Consider the following 18865-nt stretch of genomic DNA (forward strand, 5'->3'; position numbering starts at 1 on the left):
CTCCCTCCTGAGACAAGGAAGAAAACCCAGCTCATGGTCCAATGGTTTATGATGTGCTTGGTAGCACCTGGAGTCAAGCACTGGCAAAAAAACGCCACACCAAGAAATACTCTATGTGGCTTCTTTTTCCATCAGGAAAATCAGTGAGAGTGATGCAGGGCATGTGCAGCCAGTCCTACCACACAGGAAAACAGCTGGAGCAAAGCTGTTTGAGGGGAACTGCCGAGTCAGGGTTGTGGCAGCGCCCAGAGAGGTGGCTGGGGCAGGGCTGGGCCAGCACAGGCAGGTGGATGCCAAGGAGAGTGTCAGCAAAATGTGTGGGACTGAGCAAGGGCAGATCCAGCTGCAGAAAGTCCCTGGGCAGGAAGGACAGGATGGATCAGCCTCAGAGCAGGCAAAAGGCCTGAGGTAGGGGAGCAGCAAGCAGAAGAAAACCAGGGAGAAGTGGAAGAGCTCAGTAGAACAAGGAAGGCGAAAGGGTGCAACAGGCATCGGGCATGCTGTCACGGAGAGGCTGCACTTCCCTGCTCCTCCAGAGGACAGATCCAATGCCCCTAGGATACCACCCAGGCTGGATGCACGGAGAGAATCAGAGCCCCTGATCCAAGGGGCAGAGATCCAAGCCTATACCAACGGGGCTCAAACTGCCAACAGCTACTTGTGTGGGGCAACTGGTCCCACGATACTGTATAGGGTGGGGCTGGATATATGGAGAGATCAGATCTCCACGCCTTTTGTCCATCCATCAGGGACTGGGTGCTACGAAGACAAAGAGAGTCCCGTAGCTAAACAGGGAATCCTGGCAGGGCCCAGGGAAGAAACGAAGTTGCGCACCTACAGTGTGCATCCAGGTGGGACGCAGGGGAGGAAGACTCCCACGCCTGTAAGGCGCATCCAGGGGTTGGGGACAGTCAAAGCCCTGTGTCCGTGGGGTGTGCCCAAGCTGTGCCCCGGGATCTCAAGGCCTCACAGCACACCCTGGCACGTAGGGAGGCTCCCTCTCAGCACCCACCGGAGGCCGGTGCGGGTGGATGCGGACCTCGGGGCGTGCGGGACAGCGCGCTGCCCGCCGGGGCGGGGCGGGGCAGGGCGCTGGGGGGGCTCGGGGCTGCCGGGCTCGGCGGCGACGCCGGCTGTCCCCGCCCCGGCCCCGCCCCGCCGGTGCCAGCGCTCGGGGCGGCGGAGGCGCAGCGCCGGGCCGCGGCAGGGGTCGGGGGGCGCCGGGCCATGAGCGCGGAGCGCCCCGGAGCGCCGCCCGCCCCGCGCCGCCGCCGCCGCCGCCGCCGCTAGCATCGCCCCGGGGGCCGGGAGAGCGGCGGCGCCCCGGCCGCGCGGCTGCCCCGGCGGGGATGTGAATGGCGCTGGGGGTGCTCGGCGGGACCGACATGGAGTGGGAGAAGCTGCCGCGGCGGCCCGGGGAGGGCGAGGGGGAGGCGGCGGGGCCGTGGCCGGGCTGCGGGCGGCTGCGGCCCTCCTCGTACCGGGCGCTGCGCAGCGCCGTCTCCACCCTGGCGCGCATCGACGACTTCTACTGCGAGAAGATCGGAGCCGGCTTCTTCTCCGAGGTCTTCAAGGTGTGCGGGGCGGGAGCGGGGATGGCGGACCGCGGGCATCCCGCCGGGATCGGGCGTCCCCCGGGACCGCGGCAACAGCGCAGCCCCGGCCGCGCCCTGGGCTGGGGACTGTGATCCCCCCTCCGGACCCGGCCGCCGGGCCAGGCTGGGGCTGGTGGAGGCCGTGCCGTGCGGAGGGGACGCGGGCACTCCGCCGCTGGCCCCGTCCCGGCCGGGGCGTTGTGCCTCCATCCCCCCGAGCTGGGGGAGGGGAGCGCCGGCTCTGTTTACAGCCGGGGAGGCTGAGCGCTCCGAGCGCTGCCCGGGGGTTGTGCGGGGGGTCGGGTGGCGGGCAGCCGAGCCCCGGGACCCCTGGCAAAAGACTGGACAACCGAGCCTGCCCGGGATGTTCCTGTGCCAGGGAATCCAGATAGTGTTCCTAGCCACTCCAGGTGATGTCCGGCGTTGCTGGGCCTGCTGAGCCTGTGATGTGCAGGACTCCCCACGGGACCCCCACGAAGCTGTTTGGATGTGGGACAGGGGTGTGACGCCGTAGAAGAGCTCGGGGCTGACTCCTGGCTTAGCCCCCAGAGCTGCCTTTGTCCTCCATCCTCTCTGGGACTGTCAGGGTGGGGATGCTGTGTGTGGCCCGTGCCCGGCATAGGGGGGAGTGTGAGTGCTGGTGGGGGGCTCGGTGTCTCCAACAGTGAGGCAGAGGTGCATGGTGGCAATATCCTGCCATGCCAGTGCACTGCTGCTGGGGACGAAGGGGCTGTGCCTCGGTGTCACCACTACCTCTCCCGGCAGAGGGGAGGTGTGTGCATGTGTTGTTTTGATCCTCAACATCAGTTAAGGAACCATAAGCCTCTGGGCTAGGACTGCCCTTAAGTGGTGATCTAGTGGCTTCATATCCCTCAAAGAGCAGCTTAGGGCTGGGCACAACCCCTGCTAAATGCCACCACAGTCACTGAGGTCACAGGCAGCACAGCCATTAGGGCATTCACATCCTGGCTGTACCCTGGGGTCTCTCTCCAGCCCTGACAACGTTCCCCACTCAGCAGGGAGACCCCAAGACCTGTTTCCTCTTCAGCCACAAAAGAGATGTCCTGTGAGAGGCCATGGAGAATGTGCAGAAAGGTCCCTCTCCTCCATGCTCCCTCCTGGAGCTCCCAGTGGATCCATGACCTCCCTGCTGGCTGGGTTCCTGCTATTGATCTCTGGCTTGGAGTGCACAGCAGCACCTTGGAGCAGAGGGAGGCATTTAATAATGTCAGGCGTGGATATGGCTATTTAATAATGGATGCTCCCGTGTCTCAGCGAGGCCACGGCCTCGCTGTTTGTTTTTCCAGTCTCTACGGGAGCCACAAAATGCTCCTTCTCCCATTCATCGTTTAGGTTCTTGTGGGACTCCTGGCGTATAGGATCTGGGGGATTGGTGAAGGTTGAGGGGTGGGAATGGGATCAGGATCAGTAGTCGACATGTGTTCATTGTGGCAAGGGAGCAGGAATGGGAGGGGGCCAGATGGGGCTTTGTGCTCGTGCGGTGGGTTGAGTCCAACAGGTCAGCAGGATGGTGGGGTAAGCCTGGGATCTGAGATGGGCTTTGGCCGCCAGGGCTTGTGAGGAGAACAGAGCTTGGCAGGGCAGCCCAGGACCCATTTTCCTCCCACCTCCCTTGTTCCTTCTTTAGCTTTCCAAGGCTGTGGGCACTTGAATCCTCTCTGTGTGGCTGCTGAGCCATACGTCATTCCAGCCTTGGAGGGTGAGGGGGACAGGGAGGGGACCTTTGACATCTCTGCCCTTGTGCAGGTAGCTCAGTCCTGGTGTGGATCTGAACCAGGGTCAGGCAGAGTGCTGACAAGCATCTGACTCTTCTCAGCATGAAAGCCAAAGAGCTCAGTGTTCCAAGTGCTGGTGTCCCAAGCTAGCCCCTCCAGTCACCTCTCTCAGAAAGGTTGTACAGAGCAAACAGGAGACACCAGTGACAAGAAGCTGCTCTTTTTCATGGCGCTTGTTCATAGCTGATCCCCCACTGTGCTGCAGAGCAGGGCTGTTTTCCCTCTGGAACAGCTGGTTCTCATTGCCTTTCCCTGTGCAATTTCAGAGGCACAAGCCCCCCCATTTTCTCAGATACACAGACATTGCAGGAAGCCACCTCTCTATTTCCAATTGACTGAGCAGATTGAGCCAGGTCTGTTTGTGCCAGGCATTTTCTCCAGCCCTTAAACCACTGTTGCATCTCTCCCTCAAATCCTTCTCTTACTTTCCCGTGTGCTGTCTGCAGCAGACACAGGGGCTGTGGGCAGCATCCTTGGGGCTGTATTCAGAGGCCTTCACCCATCTGAATCTCAGCCTCATGCCCTGATGTTACGCATCCTCTTGGAAATGCCATCTCCCAGGGTGCAGCTCTGTGATGTGCTCTGTCCATCACCCCATTTCCATGGCATTTTGTATGTGTGTGTGTTTGTGTGGTTCAGCAGCTCCCAGCATGAGCAGAGCTCACAAGAGGGTTTTGGTATCGCTGTCGCTTGCCCATCTCTGCTCGCTTCCCCGCTAACCTTTGGGGTTTTCTATTTACTTCCAATTTTCTGGTGCAACTAATGGAGCAAGTCCCTTCGTCTTATCTGCTGCCCTTCATCAGGGACCTTGCCTTGTTTTACAAAGCAGAATGAAGCAGTGTGACACTGATGGAGAAGCTAAGGCAAGCAGGGAGGAAGTAAATTAGCCAAGGTCAGCCAGCCATGGCAAGGCTGGGAGCAGCCCTGGCCCCACAGTTGCCACTTCAGAGTCCTGGGCACAGGAAACATGGTGTGCTGGCCAGCTGGAGACATGCCAGCTCCTCTCCTGCCCTGTCACAGGGCATGCTCCAGGCTTGCCAGTCAGGCCAGGCAGTGATCTGCCACCACTGTACAACACTGGCACTGCCCTGGCTCCTGCTGTGCCCACAGTGCCGCTCCTGGGAGAACAGGAGGTGGGGGTTACTGATGCTCAAACACCCTCCAGGAGCAGGTGTTTTGTCTCTTCCTCAGAGAAAGTCTGTCTTGACTGATTCTGCCTTTTCCATTTAATGAGCACGTTTTCCAGTCCTGCCCAGTTGTGTTACTGGGATTCCTGTGAGCTCAGATGCAGTTGTTGTGGGTGGCTGTCAGGTTACCAGTAGCACTGGTATCTCCCTTACCCGCCTCCTGTCTTCCCCTCGGAACTCTCTGGGGTGATGGGTGCAGGGTGGTGTCCCTGTGTGACTGTGCCTTGCCTGTGTGGGGCAGGGGGGCAAGGGAATATGCAGAGAGTGGGGCTGTGTGCCAGGCCATCTCCAGTGCAGGCTGCAGGGGGGATGGCTGCTGAGACCTCCAGATGGAGCTTTGCCCCATGTCTAGACGGGAGTGCAGGCTGTGGGGAGGGAGCAGGCCGTCTGCTTGCTCTGATTAGCATGCTCTTTAAATAAGACTCTAATTTCCGCTGTTAAAAGAGCTCAGATCCCTTGTGCCCAGGCTGGGGCTGCCGCCAGCCCGGCCCATCCCCCAGCCCTGTGTGCTGGCGGCAGATGGGATGGGGACCAACATGCCATGGCACCCTGGCTCAGCCGCAGGACCCCCGTGAAGTGCCCAGTGGACCAGCCATGTGGGATACCAGGGAGTATCGGTGAGGGGTGAGAACTTGCCTGTTTCCTGGGTGAGGAGCAATGTCTTGCCCTCCCCCTGCAGCCCCACATGGCTGCCCAGCTGAGCTCAGCTCCGGGGAATGTGCTGGGATTCCTGGGCACCATGCCAGAGTGCATGAGAGAGGCGAGAGGGGACACCTTCCTGCCCAAGGAGGTTATGCTGCCTGCTGCCTTCTCTGGATGTTGGTGAGGAAGGAAACCTCCTTAGTGGGGGGCTTCAAGCCTCCTGCAGTCATGTCTGATGCCCTTTGAGGCTGTCTCTGTGTCAGAGGGTGGCCAGGGTGCTGGGCTGGTGCTAGCACCTGGACAGACTGGGTAAACTGGCCGGTGTCTGTGGGAGTCATGGAAAGGGAGCATAACTCCTTCCCTGCTATCCCAAGCATGGGCTGTCCTTGAGCTGTCCCAGGTGTGGGCTCTTCTTGCAGGGAAGATGGCAGAACAGGGCCTCTCAGGTATGCTCATTAGACAGCCTCAAGGACATCATGCCCAGTGGGGATGGAGTCACGGAAAAAGACATTGGAGCAGGGCTGTACTGGACAGGAGCTCCTGTGATCCCCAGGATAATTCCTGAAGAAGCAGCTTTCACCAGACCTTCCTTCCCCCAGGCTGCCTCTCCTCCAGTCTTAAGGTGTCCAACCCATGTGACTGCACTGAGACCTCACTCAGCCTATTCCAATGGCAGGTGGCTTTTTAATGAGGACTTAAGCCATGGGCACTACCCAACCCTGTGGGGCTGAGCTGGTGCCCACCAGATGCTGCTCCCTGATGCAGGGCCGCTGCTGCTGGCAGGGAGCTGGCCAGCCCTACAGCATATGGCCACCAAGTGCCAGCATTGTGCATGCCGCACAGCATTCCTGATGTGGGCGCGTGGCGCCGGAGCCTTGCCGCCTCCAGCCATCCCGGCGGGGATGAGTCTGCCTGCCCCACTGAGCCGGGTCCTGCTGTCTGGCAGCTGCTGGTGCCAGCCAAACTGACCGAGCCAGTCCTGCCAGCCCGCCATGGCGTGGGAAGTGAAGGAAGCACTGCCACCAGGAGAGGTGGGGCAGGAATGATAGGTTTTGCTGGGCAGCACCCAGTGCCAGAGGCTTGGCAAGGCTGCAGATCCTGCCGGCCTTGTCCAGGCTCTGCCTTCCTCAACCCCCATGGGGAGCTGGAGGGACCAAGGAAGACTGTGCCACCCTGCTTTGGTCACACAGGCCACTTCCTTTAAGCCTGCACTGAAGCCTGGCTGAGAGCTCAGTTTCTCTTTCTGGTGCTGCCCTCACCTGTCCCACCTACAGGGATGGGGTGGAGGAAAGATGGGTGAGATGGGGTAGGATTGCCCTTTGCCCTTGGTCTAGGTGTGACCAAAGAGTCCTAGGGCATCAGGATGGCATTGGCAGCAGTTCCAGGTGCTGCTGGGCAGTGGTGAGCAGGGCAGTGAGCACAGGGAGGATTTGGAGCACCATTAGATGGAGTGCTCTGGGTGCTTCCCACAGCAGGCACTGCAGTTTAACCCTGGGACAGGCTCTCCCTGAACCCAGGAGCTCAGTATGTCAGTGGTCAGCAAGGAGGAGGCATGGGGAAATCCACCCTCCCTTCTCCCTGCAGTATGGTGGGGTGCCAGGATAGGGGCTTGTGGTGGCAGGTGTCCGGGGTGTCCCCTTCCCACTCATCCAGGGTCCATTCTGAGCTCTACTGTCACATGGCCTCTGTTGGTGGGTCAGGAGTGCCAGCTGGCTGTCTGGAGCTGGCTGGAGGTGACGCAGGTGTAACTGGAGCGGGGTGCCCACAGGCAGGTGTCTGCTGAATTATTCAAAGCCTCTCCATGAGCTGAATGAGCTGATGGTGGCACAGCACAGTTATTGCCTTTCACTTCCACTCTGACTGGGACTGGTTTGGCATCAGTGCACACAGACAGGTAGAAGGACCTTCACATAGCACTCATTTTCCCCAGGGCCTTTTGAAGGGATGTGCTGCTGCCCATCCCCTGGGTATTTTCTGCTGGATAGAGCCCCATCATGGCATAAACCCCAGGAGCAGTGGGGTGAGAGGAGAGCCCTGGAGGGGCCAGCATGCCAGCCTTCCTCTTTTGTGGTGGGGACAAGGGCCAAGCTGCGAGCAGGATAGGGGTGCTGGGGATCCTGCCTCCAGCCAACCCCCTGTGTTTTGCCTGGGAAGGCAATCCCTGACATGAGGGGTGTTGTGGGGCTGTCCAGGGGCTGGCACCAGCTCAGCAGCCTCAAACAGCATTGACTAAAAAGGAGAAGAGCAGGGAGCTGACGGCAGCGCTGAGGAATGCCTGTGCCTCCGTGCACAGCTCTGTGTGTGCTGGGGGGCAGCTGGGATCCACTGGGTTGTCCCCCCGGGCAGCTGCTGCTCCGAGGCAGGGTTGGCATCCCACCCCCAGCACCTGCTCAGGAGGGGACCCTCAGCATTGATTCGGCCCCCCCATAACAGTCAGGGCATCCGATGCTCTTCCCTTGCCCTGCACATGCCAGGGAGCTGCAGATGGACAGGGTGTCCGTGCTTGGCCATGCTCCAGCTGCTGTTCTTGGCAGCAAACCAGGCACCTAGATCGCATGACAGTGTCGGACTGGGGCTGGCTAAATATACAGCCCATCCAGGATCCATGCCCTGACAGACTAGGGTCAAGCACTACAGCTGGCCATACCTAGAGTTGGTTCTGAGGGTCCGTGTACCCCCCTCTTTTCTCCACCCCATGCTGGTTGGGTCTGGCTGGGTGTTGCTGACCCACAGCAAGTCCTCCCTGATGCTCCCCAATACTGTACCTGCCTGTTCCTACAGTAGAGCTGGGCTCATATCTTCTATGGGAGCTGTTGCTTCTCGGGAGTTCAGGGCAGTGTAGCATTGTGGAGGGAGCATGACGAGCAGGGTGCTTCAGGAAGGATGGGGCTGTGTGTCATCAGTACTGGGAGTACTTGGAGATGTGGGGAAACTGCCTCCCTAGCCCTAGTGGTCCCTGGGGTGCCACGGGATGCTTAGCTCCCCTCTCTGGGCTGGGGTGGGAGCCAGGTGAAGCCTAGTGTCCATGGGGCCTGCAGAGGTATGTGGGGCTCAGCCTTCCCTGCATCCCCCTCCAGGTGCGGCACCGCCAGTCGGGGCAGATCATGGTGCTGAAGATGAACAAGCTGACCAGCAACCGGGGCAACATGCTGCGGGAGGTGCAGCTGATGAACCGCCTCTCGCACCCCAACATCCTCAGGTAGGACCTGCTTCCTCATGCCTGCCCCCACCTTTTCCCTAGCCTGGGAGTTTGGAGCTACTGCTGACACTGGATAAGCTCCTGGGGCTAGTCCCTGCCACAGCCACCCTCAGGTCCCCTCTATCTCACAGGTTCATGGGGGTGTGTGTGCACCAGGGACAGCTGCATGCACTGACGGAGGTAAGAGTATGGCAACAGCCATGAGTCTCAGGGTTCCTGCAAGCCTGGGGAAGGGACAGGGATACCTATGGGGGCACATTCTTGGCCTGTGACATGTGCAGGCAAGTCCTACTGGGAGGCTGTGGTGTGGGGTGGCTGGAATATGCATTAATTAGGATGAGAGATGAGCATGCAGTGTTATGGGGGGAAGGGATGCTGTGATGCAATGGCCCGGCTCTTCTCATCAGTACATCAACGGTGGGAACCTGGAGCAGCTGCTGGACAGCCCTGTGCCCCTCTCCTGGTCCATGCGTGTCAAGCTGGCCCTCGACATCGCCCATGGCCTACGCTACCTGCACTCCAAGGGCATTTTCCACCGTGACCTCACTTCCAAGGTATCGGATGTTCCAAGGCACCACATTGCCCTAGCTGTCCCATACCGGTGTTGCAGCCTTGCTGCCCCAGGCATGGAGAGCTGGGGAGCAGGAGGCTGTGATGTGCCGGGGCATCCTGAAACCGGTGGCCAGGGAGGTAGGGCTGGTGCACTTGGTGTGACAGGTCCTCCTGTGCCCACAGAACTGCCTGGTGCGCTGCGAGGCCAGTGGCTACACAGCTGTAGTGGGTGACTTCGGCTTGGCAGAAAAGATCCCCACCTACAGGTACGTGGGCAGCATCCACCTGTCTATCCCCATCCCTGGAGCTCACTCAGAGCAGAAGCTGGAGAGGGATGGACGTTGGGATGCAGCTAAAAGGGTAGGAATGGGGGTGGTGCGATAGTCCCTGGAAGGGGGGGCTCCAGGAGCATTTTGGGAATGGCTAGGAGGGGATGGAGAAGAGGGTGGTGTGACTGGGGAGAGATGAGTTTGTAGAGTGCATGGAAGAGGTTTAGCCCAGGAAGGGAGATGGAGATGATGATCTGGGCTGCTGCAGCAGGAGGATGGGAGGTTGGACATTTGAGGAACTGGGCAGCCTCTGATATTCCACCATGTCTCCCAGTGAGGGCAGCGAGAAGGAGCCGCTAGCCGTGGTGGGCTCCCCGTACTGGATGGCACCTGAGGTGCTGCGTGGGGAGATCTACAACGAGAAGGTGAGGCTCTTCACTTCTTCACCTGAGGTACTGTGTAGGGCTTTACTCAGGCTTGTGCTGCCTATGGTTTGCAGTATTTGCAGTCCTGGGGTGCACCTAGAGGGAAGGAATTGGGCATCCCTCTGGTGAGAAGGTGCCAGACCCCCCTGTGTGGCTCTGCAGGGAGGAGAAGGGCTGTGGCCCTGCAGAGTGGTGGGCACATCACCTCGGGGCTGCAGAGCACCCCCATGACTCCCCACTCTCTGCAGGCCGATGTGTTTGCATACGGCATCATCCTGTGCGAGACCATTGCTCGTGTGCCAGCTGACCCTGACTACCTGCCCCGCACTGAGGTGACTCTCTGGGAGGGGAGCAGGGGGAGTTGTGGGTAGCAGCACTGAGGCTGGGGCCACTTCATCAAACAAGGGGGGCCATTCTGATTTGGGCAGAGACCCATGTGTAGGACTGGTCCCACATCTCAGGGCCAGGGTGCTGCACTCCACTTGCTGCCCAGGGAGGGATGGTCTCTGCTGGTAACCTCAGAACCCAGAGTGAGCCTGAAAAGGAGAACAGGGCAGTTGGATTCAGGCAGAGACCAGAAGTGGTATCTGTGTCCTAGTATCCCCCAACCTTGGCCCAGTTTGGGGTGACATCAGGGTGCTCCCCTGCTGTGTCCCCACTGGGGTGCTTCCAGGTGCACAGTCTTGTGTGACAGTGCAGGGGGGAGTGGGCCAGCCATGTTAGGTCCCCTGGGCCTTGTGGTGCCACAGGAGACCCAACCTTACTCTTCTTCCTTTTCCTGGTGCAGGATTTTGGTCTGGATGTCACCACTTTCCGCACCATGGTGGGAATTGACTGCCCAGCAGCCTTCCTCCAGCTGGCTTTTCACTGCTGCAGTGTGAGACTCCCACCTCCACTGACTGCCCTTCTCAGCCAGGGCAGGCAGGCAGGACAGGCTGCCTTGCCTGCTCACAGGGTGATGAGGGAGCTGTCTCTGCTGTGCAGGGCTCCCTGGGGTGCTTGAGGAGGCACAGACCTGATGGGGAATCCCTCCTGCCCACAGATGGAGCCCACCTCCCGCCCCTCATTCCTGGAAATCACGCAGTGCCTGGAGAGCATCCTGCAGCACCAGCTGGACGCCGAGGGTGCCAGGGCCACCCTGTTTGGCATCGGGGAGAGTCTGCCTGCATCTGGAACCACAGCCACACTCAGTGGTACGTGGGCGCCTCGGGGACAGGCCATAGCAGGGTGTAAAGATGGGGGAGTGTGGGGTTTCCCATCCCACCCCATCAGCTGTAGGGGAAGGAGACAGGGGTGTGTGAGGTCTGTAGGATAGAGCTGGTCCCTGTTCCTCCCTTGGGGTGTGCTCCTACATTGTTGGGTGCTCAACACCCTGTAGCACCCCACATGGGCAGCTGCTGGCTGCTGGTGAGACTCTCCTGTGCTCATGCCCAGGAGTGTCCAGGTCAGCCAGCCACACCGAGCAGTCGCCCCTGCGTGAGCTGGGGACGCAGCACCTGCAGCCAGACCAGCACCTGTCCCGCAGCCAGTCTGACATGTTCCCTTCCAAGTCGTCCACCCTGCTGTGGCCGCTGGAGACTTACAGCGGGGCCAAGTCCAAGGAGACGTCCCTCCGTGTCAACCCTTTCTCCCAGCGTGAGGACCTCAAGGGGGGGAAGATCAAGCTCTTTGATACGCCGAGCAAGTCGGTCATCTCGCTCACCTTCAACCTGCCGCCCCCCGTCCCGCTGCAGCTCAGCAACCCTGTGACGCCTGAGCCCGCCGTGGAGGTGCAGTGTGACTTCTCAGCACCCACCACCAGCCCCCGCAAGTGCCACTCTCTGCCCTCCTCTCCTGAGCTGCCCCACCGGGGGGGCCTGGAGCTGGCTATGGGGTCCTCTCATCCCACTGATGACCCCCAGCCCTCCACCCTCCTTCCTCCCCCAGCGTGGGGACCAGCGTCCACTCACAGCTCCAAGGCAGAGGAGCAGATGGACTACAGCCCAGACAGCCCTGAGCTGGTGCAGCCCACCCCACTGCCCCTCAACAGCAACTTCATCCGCACCGCATCCTCGGGCACACGGGCCTGGCAGCCAGATGTGCGGGCCTCCAACGGGCTCCTCATCAACAACAACCACGTGATGGTCAGCAAACCTCTGGCCTGGGGCAGCGGGCTGGAGCACGGCTTCTCTGAGCTCAGCATCTCCTGTGCAGCAGCACTGGAGCGGACGGAGCGCTCAGCCATGTTGCCTGGGCACAGCTCTGCTGCCATGCTGGAGCAGGACGAAGTGCTGCCCTGCCCTGGCTGCTGCCTGAGTCCCTTCAGCTTCAGCTTTGCCTCCATCTGCCACCGGCCAGCGCCCAGCCCGCCCTGCTACCAGAACCTCAACTGCGAGGCTAAAAGCCTCATCTACCACGATGGGGGCCAGCACCAGAAAGCCCCGGGGCCAGTGCTGGCCAAGCCCAGCCTGAAGCTGCCGGAGGCGCAGTCCTAGTGATGGGGACCCTGGAGAATGGGGCTGAATCCAGCTGCCCTTTGCACCCCTCTGCAGCCACAGCACTGGGTAGTGCAGGAGCCTGGCACATCCCCACGGTCTGTCATCACTCGGCACGTGGTGGCTACCAGTGGCCATGGTGCCAAGTGCTGTGGCTGCCGCGACGCCACCCAGGCACTCAGGCACCCACCCCACCAGGATCAGCCTTGGGGATCTGCAGGGAACCCTGGAGGTGGGCTGGGTCTCTGCTGGGGACCAAAGTGCAATAACACTGCTGCCCTGAGCACTGCCCCAGGCGGCAGGGCTGGTCCCCCGCGGGGCCACAGGGCTCAAGCCCTGGATCCAGGATCCCCTTTCCCCAAGGGCTCACCCTTCTGCAGGATCTTGCTAAGGGGCATATAATGAGCCTGCTACCTTGGGAGAACTGGGAGCCCCCTGCACTCAGGGGGGTGAGAGGGACTGGGCTGGGGTAGAGAGATCAGCGTGCGTTATGTGTGTTTTTGGGGATCCTGGGGGGCTGGTGGGTGAACCCGTGTGTGTCCACAAGCGTGGGGAGCACACCAGTCCCTGACATGGGGAGAAGAGGGCAGGGGACCGTAGAAGGGCAATGCCCGTGGGCAGTGCACTGGGAGGATTGCCAGCATTGGGGTTGTCCCTACCTGACCGATGCTGAGAATTGGGTGCTGAGTCAGAACAGTGCCTCACATCTCCCTGGCACGCAGGTTTGGGAGAAGGATGCTGGCAGAGGGGCCAGGATGCCATCCTGGCATCATGGGGATGGGGCCAGTGGGCAGCACAGTTAGGCTGCCTGGCCCCCCGGCAAGGGTGGGAGCCGGCTTTCCTCCCTCCTGCACAATGCACTGGTGAATGCAGAACTCTTTGTGTTTTTTATTATTATTAATAATAATTGCTAGTAATATATACCCAGCTTATTTAAAGTGTTCATTAAAAACTGAATGTCCCAGAAACTCAGACTGCTAGTTCTGTCTCTTGGATGCACATCAGATGTGGGCCCAGAAGGTTGCATAGTCTTGCCTGGGCATTCTGGGGGACTCCTCCAGGACTGCAAACCAACCTGGCTCAGCCCATTATTTCAATTCCCCTAAAGCACCCATCTTGACTTGAGATGGCTTCAGACAAATTCCCTTTCATTATTTAGGTTCTTTGGGTTCATGTCCTTGAGTCCGTGTTTGCTGTGGTGTACAAGAAAACAAAGAGCAGACAAACTGTGTCTCTTTATTGCTATCGAGTCTAGCCAGCAGACAAGACAGACGAGGAACACATGCCTCCTCCAAAAAGCCTGCCGTTAACACCCTTTTGCTCTTCATGCAAGCTTACTCACACAGCAGTTCATCAACTATATATGGCACACACAACCTTATCATAAACCGAGAGCATTTTCGCCTGGTTGAACATAACTTCCTGTGCTCTCACCTGGCTGCAGTGTTACATCAGGGCTGCTTTGCTTAATCTTCACATGTGCACGTGTGTAGCAGCTATTTAAAGCCCTGATGAGTTGTCTTGCTCTGTCAGCCTGCTACAAGTGCCTGAGTTAACTTTCGCTTTTGAAAGATGCAATCACACCATGGGACCCTAAAGGTCATTGTTCTACTTTCTAATTAGCGCAAAAAAAAATCCCCAAATGTCAGCACAGGCACCAGCCAGTTCGGGCTCAGCTTCCCTCCTTAGGTGCTGAGGCTTTGCCAAGGCTGTTGAGTGCTGGGTGAAAAGCCGTGGTCAAGCTGCTCCTGCAGTGGGGTCGGGCGGAAAATTCCTGCTGTGGGGAGGGAACTGTGTGGGGGTGGGGCTGTGCTATCCCCAGCTCCCGCTCCTGACATGTCAGCAGCACAGCTCTCTCCAGCTGGAGATGTGGCATGGCTCCAGCACTATCAGTGCTTGATCCACTCCGCAGCCAGTTCCGAGCTCCCCACTGCCCACCAGCCATTGTGCTCAGAAGACCCAAAGTGTCCCATGCAGGTGTGGGGTCGGCTGTGGAGCCTCTACCACTCAGCCAAAGCACATCAGCTGGAGGCAAAGGGCCACGGGGTATCAGGACCTGGGAGGAAGGACCTGGGTGGCCCAGGAGCAGTGGGCTGTGGGAGGGAAGTGGCTGTCTGGAATGGATGGGACATCCTGGGCACAGCAAGGGTGGAGCAGAGGCAGTGCAAGATGCAGGTGCTGCAAGGGAAAGCAGATGAGGGTGAGGTAGGGTAAGGGGGAGATGCTACCCAGCCTCCACCACATGCAACAGAGCTGGGAAAGCACCTTGCCAAGGGTTTTCCCCCATCTTCCCCTTTTGCTGAGCCACAGCTTCAGGTCTTGAGCTACCTCAGACCCAGAATGCCCATGGCAGTGAAGGGATGGAGACAGGTTCCATCCAGCACAGGGAGGTGACTGCACTTCTCTGCCTTTCCAAGGGAGAGGGGCTCACCATGCCCCATGCAGAGCTGCAGGGCTCCCTGCTTTCCTTGAGGCACACCCCAAAGAGCGTGTGTCCCTGACTCAGCAGGACTCACCACAGCGGAGCTGGGGCCAGCAGCCACCATCACATGAAAGGGAGGCTTGGCCCTGCTGCCTTCTCACAGATCCAGAGGTGCAGGTCACTGGGACCAGTGCACTGGGCAGGTTTGATGCTCCCACGGCTTATTATGGCACAGGTTCCATTTGATTTTGACTGCCATGGCCTGAATGGGGAAACAACACATCAGGCACTGACATGTTCTTTCTACAAACCCTGCTGAGGCAGCTGCGGCTGCTGACAACTGCCTTTTGTACACTGGCAGAGGAGTGGTCAGATGCTGGAGGCAAAGGGGAATCCCCCAGTCCTCCCCTACTGATTTCACAGGCTGAAGCCTCGGCTGATGTATCCCTGCACTTTCATGGGCAGGCTGAGAAACACTGTAAAATGTTTGCAGTGCTTGAGACACCCCTTTAGCCTCCCCCTTCTCAGCTTCACTGGTGGCAGTTGTTCCATGCCTGCGATAGGGAGAGCCAGGTCCTCCCTGAAGGCATGTGAATGACCAGAGGAGCTGGCCTGAGCCCTGGGTCTGTTCTGGGCACAGCTCCATGGCAGGGCTGAGGATGGAGGGCCAGGTGCCCACAACCTGGCCAGACAGGTTTGTTCCTCCCCAGTGCTCTCAGACACTGCAAGAGGAAGCATCAGTGAGCTGAGGAGGTGGTGCACGTGGCAGGGAGCAGCCCAGGATTCTCCACAGACAGGGAGGCTTATCTCCCTTTGGAGAGGAATCAAGAAGGCATGTGGGGGATAGAGGTGGTGCTCAAACATCTTGCCTAGGGCCCAATTAAAATCTGGGGTTTCTTCCCACTCCTTGCTGCCTCCTGCTTCACATGCCCTGCATTTTACCCACCCCCTAGTCTTGGCTTTCCATTTGCGTGTCCTCTAAGCGCCTCATCACACCATTGCACCCACCTTCCCTCAGTCCCTGCTGCTCTGATGTTCTTTGTTTTCAAGGGCTGTGCCTGGAACCAGTTACTGGTGGGATTTAAAACACTTCCTAGAGCCATGCCAGAGGACGGGATATTTGGGAAGAGGCAGTGCTGCCACATACCTTTCATAAAGGGAGCCGTCCACCCAGAACCAGGCCCCCTCACCCTCTGGGTCCTCTTCCTCCAGCCAGCCATAGTCGTACCAAGGAAAATTGCCCTTCTGCAACCCAATCCAGTATGGGACATCTGCATTCTTCAGGAAGGTCTGGAGAAGAAGAAAAAGTGCTTTTCCATGTTTTATTCCATGGCACCCATGTACTGCCATAGTATATCCTTCAAAGTGGGGTGATCATCTCCCCAAGGAGCCCCTTGAGTCAGGACAGCTGAGCAGCCCTGGTGCCCTGCTCCAGCCTGGGGAACATCCAGGGATGCCAAAGCCTTTCTATCTCATGTCAACCACCAGATATGTGCTCCAGAGAACAGCCTTGTACCCTCCAATGTTTTGGCAGGACAGGGGTCCCCAGAACCATGCTAGCCCATCTGGGGACCTCATAGCTGGATACAGCATCTCCTGCCCTCAGCTCCCCCAGCACCCTACCGGCACAGTCCAGCGACTCCAGGATTTGGTGACCAGGAGCTGAGAATATGTCTTCTCACACTCATCTCTGCTGTCTTCCCAAGTCTTCTTCTCCGAGGAGATGAAGAGGCATTTGCCCCTGTACAGCAGCCAGCCAGAAGGACAGCAATCTATGGGTAGGGACACAGCTGAGGGGCTTGCTCAGCCACAGATACCCTGGGGGGTAACAAGGAACAGTCCCACACCTTCCCAGCAGACATCACAGGCTCAGTGTCTGCTCCGGGCATTGCTTCAGCTCTTGAACCACCTTGTCCCCACCATGTGGTCAAAAAAGCCAGTACTTGCCCCTTGACACCTGCTGAGCGGTGCCAGTCACCCAGAGCACCCCCTCCCTTCTCCACCACCCTACCTATAGCTGTGCAGGAGCGCAGGAGGGCCACTGTGCTCTCGCTGTTGTTGAGCCTCCCCTGCACCTCCTGCACCTCCCTCTCTGTCCTGCCTAGGACCGCCGTGACGCGACGCAGCTCCGTGTTCAGTCTGTCCAGCTGCAGCTGGCTGATGTTGCCCTCGTGCCATGCTCGCTGCAGCTCTTCTCTGGCCCATGCCAGCTCCAGTTGTGTCTGCTCCAGGCTCTGCTCCCGCACCCTCAGCTCCTGTGACAGGCGGCCCTGCTCGGACGCGTGCTCACGGGAGGAGTCCTGCAGGCTGCGGGTGACCTGCCAGTCTGGGGAAGAGGGTGGGTGAGCTGGACATGGGCATGGGACAGTTTGGATGTGGGACTGACCCTGCTTAAGGGAGGTGGGATGGGCAGGGCAAGGCAGAGGTTTATCCATGATGAATGGGAAAAGATGTGAGGGAAGGACACAGCAGGGAAGTGTACAGTTAAGGGTTGGGCATGATCTGGCAGGGGAGAGCAGGACAAGGTAGGATGGATATAGGATGGATATAGGAGCAGACACAGCAGGTTAAGGGCAGGAAGAGTGCAGCAATAATGAGGCTGGACAATGCCAGGATTGGAAAGAAAAGGAGCAGAAATGGAAAGTAAAATTAGGAAGAGGGTAATGGGAGGCAAAGGAGGTGTGAGGGATGTGCGAGGGATATAGGCCAGCTTGTGGCAGACAGGGCATAGGGACTTAGCAGTGAGTGTGCATAAGCATGCCTCTATTCACCCACAGTGCCTACCCCAGCCAGATGCCTTCCTGACCCAACCACTCCCTGCCCCAGATGTTCACAATCCTCCAACTCACAGCAAGCCCCCAGGGCCACAGTGGCCACCAGCAGCAGGCAAGTCACCATCAGACCCACAGGGATGCACCACCGACGAGAGCAGCACCCTGTATGACACAACAGACAACAGACATCACCTGAAGAGCTGGAAAACCCCTAACAGCCCCCAGACCTCCTTCTTGGATACAGGCAGGAGAGTGGTGGCATGACAGCACAAATGGAATGGTGTGGGTGATGGGAGTGGGAGGACCCCAGAATACCACCCACAACCTACACCAGAACCATCCTGTGTCTGCTGGAATCCAGCTAGATACTCACCTGGGTTGGGCTCTGCTCCATCCTCATCCTGCCCTGCCAGTGCTGGCTGCATGTTCTCGAAGGGGCTTTCTGCCTCATTCATGCCAAAGGCTGTTGGAGGAAGGCAGGGGAGAGTAGCTGAGGCCATGGGGCTGGGCATGGCAGGGACAGTGTGTCGGGGCCAGTGGGCTCTCACCTGCCTCCAGCTCCTGGCTGGCCATGCTCCGGCCTCCCATCACTTTGGCAAACCTCAGATCAGCATAAAGCTGGGCCATGTGGGCAAATGCCGGGCAAGCCCTGAGCCTCGCTGGCTCCTGCTCCACCCTTGGGATGCCTTTCTGAGATGTCCCTGTTCCCGGTGATTGCGCCGTCTCTTGGAGGTGCAAAGGAGAAGTGCAGCCAGCATCTGCAGAAGCAGAAGTTTGCTCTGCACTGTAGCAGATGGGAGAAGTGAGGCATGGCTGTGGGGACCAGCACCCTCTCATTGGTCACAGAAACACAAGCCTGTCCCCTCCCACACCCTAGAAGTGCTCATGGTCCCCCTAGGCACAGGGCAGGATGAGGACAGCACAGCCAGGTGTCACAGCAGGGGCAGAGCGAAGGATAGACCAAATGTGTGGTCTACAAGTCAGAGCAGGGCAATCCTGAATACAGGAGCAAATTGCTGCGTGACAGCTCCATGAAAAGCTGGAGGTATTCACAGATAGAGATTTCCTCTCCTAGCCTCTGAGAATGGGACTTTCCCCATGATGTATTTTGTTCCACTACCTCTCATCCCTTCCCTGGACCCCTCCAATGAAGACCCCAACTTTGGCATTGCTCCAAAACAGCCCCAGAGAGTTACAAAAATCAGTGACGTCCCCTTTGCCTTCCCTTCCCAAGACCACAACCCCATGATTCACAACATCTTCCTGGTCCCTCCAGGCCCTCAGTGTCTCAGAGGTCTCTACTGAACTGCATCCAGAGGCAGGTTTCAGAAGGGATGTCCCCAAACCCTCCCACTGCTTCCCATTGCCTGCTACTGCCTCCCTCTCCATTCCACTGACTTACCATTGCCTCCCACTGTCTTTCAGATGGGCACATCTGAACACAGCCAGTCCCTGGGACAGCACTGGAGGTGCACAGTGGTGCTGATGGAGCAGTGTAACATAGCCACTGTCCTTCATTTCTGCAAGAGC

At 58.9% G+C, this 18865-nt stretch overlaps 2 protein-coding genes across 3 annotated transcripts; one reads left to right on the plus strand and one right to left on the minus strand.

Moving 5' to 3' along the window:
- The first annotated feature begins 1255 nt into the window (after positions 1-1255).
- TESK1 (testis associated actin remodelling kinase 1) lies at positions 1256-13107 on the plus strand. Its single transcript, XM_021554649.4, has 10 exons — positions 1256-1574; positions 8298-8419; positions 8551-8599; positions 8827-8973; positions 9155-9237; positions 9575-9665; positions 9914-9997; positions 10453-10542; positions 10708-10858; positions 11100-13107. Exons 1-10 carry the CDS (start codon positions 1356-1358, stop codon positions 12137-12139), a joined length of 2076 nt encoding a protein of 691 aa, XP_021410324.2. The 5' UTR covers positions 1256-1355; the 3' UTR covers positions 12140-13107.
- On the minus strand, positions 12974-18858 carry CD72 (CD72 molecule). 2 transcript variants are annotated; one of them, XM_085567641.1, is made up of 8 exons: positions 18738-18858; positions 17709-18093; positions 17411-17497; positions 16573-16887; positions 16185-16333; positions 15709-15851; positions 14656-14823; positions 12974-14317 (listed from the first exon to the last, which is right to left on the minus strand). In XM_085567641.1, the coding sequence occupies exons 2-7, from the start codon at positions 17845-17847 to the stop codon at positions 14685-14687; spliced, it is 972 nt and encodes a 323-aa protein (XP_085423767.1). In that variant the 5' UTR covers positions 17848-18093; positions 18738-18858; the 3' UTR covers positions 12974-14317; positions 14656-14684. The 2 variants fall into 2 exon arrangements, with proteins under 2 accessions (XP_085423767.1, XP_021410320.3); XM_021554645.3 differs by having other exon boundaries at positions 17709-17798; positions 17884-18849.
- Between the last annotated feature and the right edge of the window lie 7 nt (positions 18859-18865).

The sequence above is a fragment of the Lonchura striata genome, chromosome Z (assembly GCF_050655825.1).
Source record: "Lonchura striata isolate lonStrDom1 chromosome Z, ASM5065582v1, whole genome shotgun sequence".
In the NCBI taxonomy this organism is placed as follows: domain Eukaryota; kingdom Metazoa; phylum Chordata; class Aves; order Passeriformes; family Estrildidae; genus Lonchura; species Lonchura striata.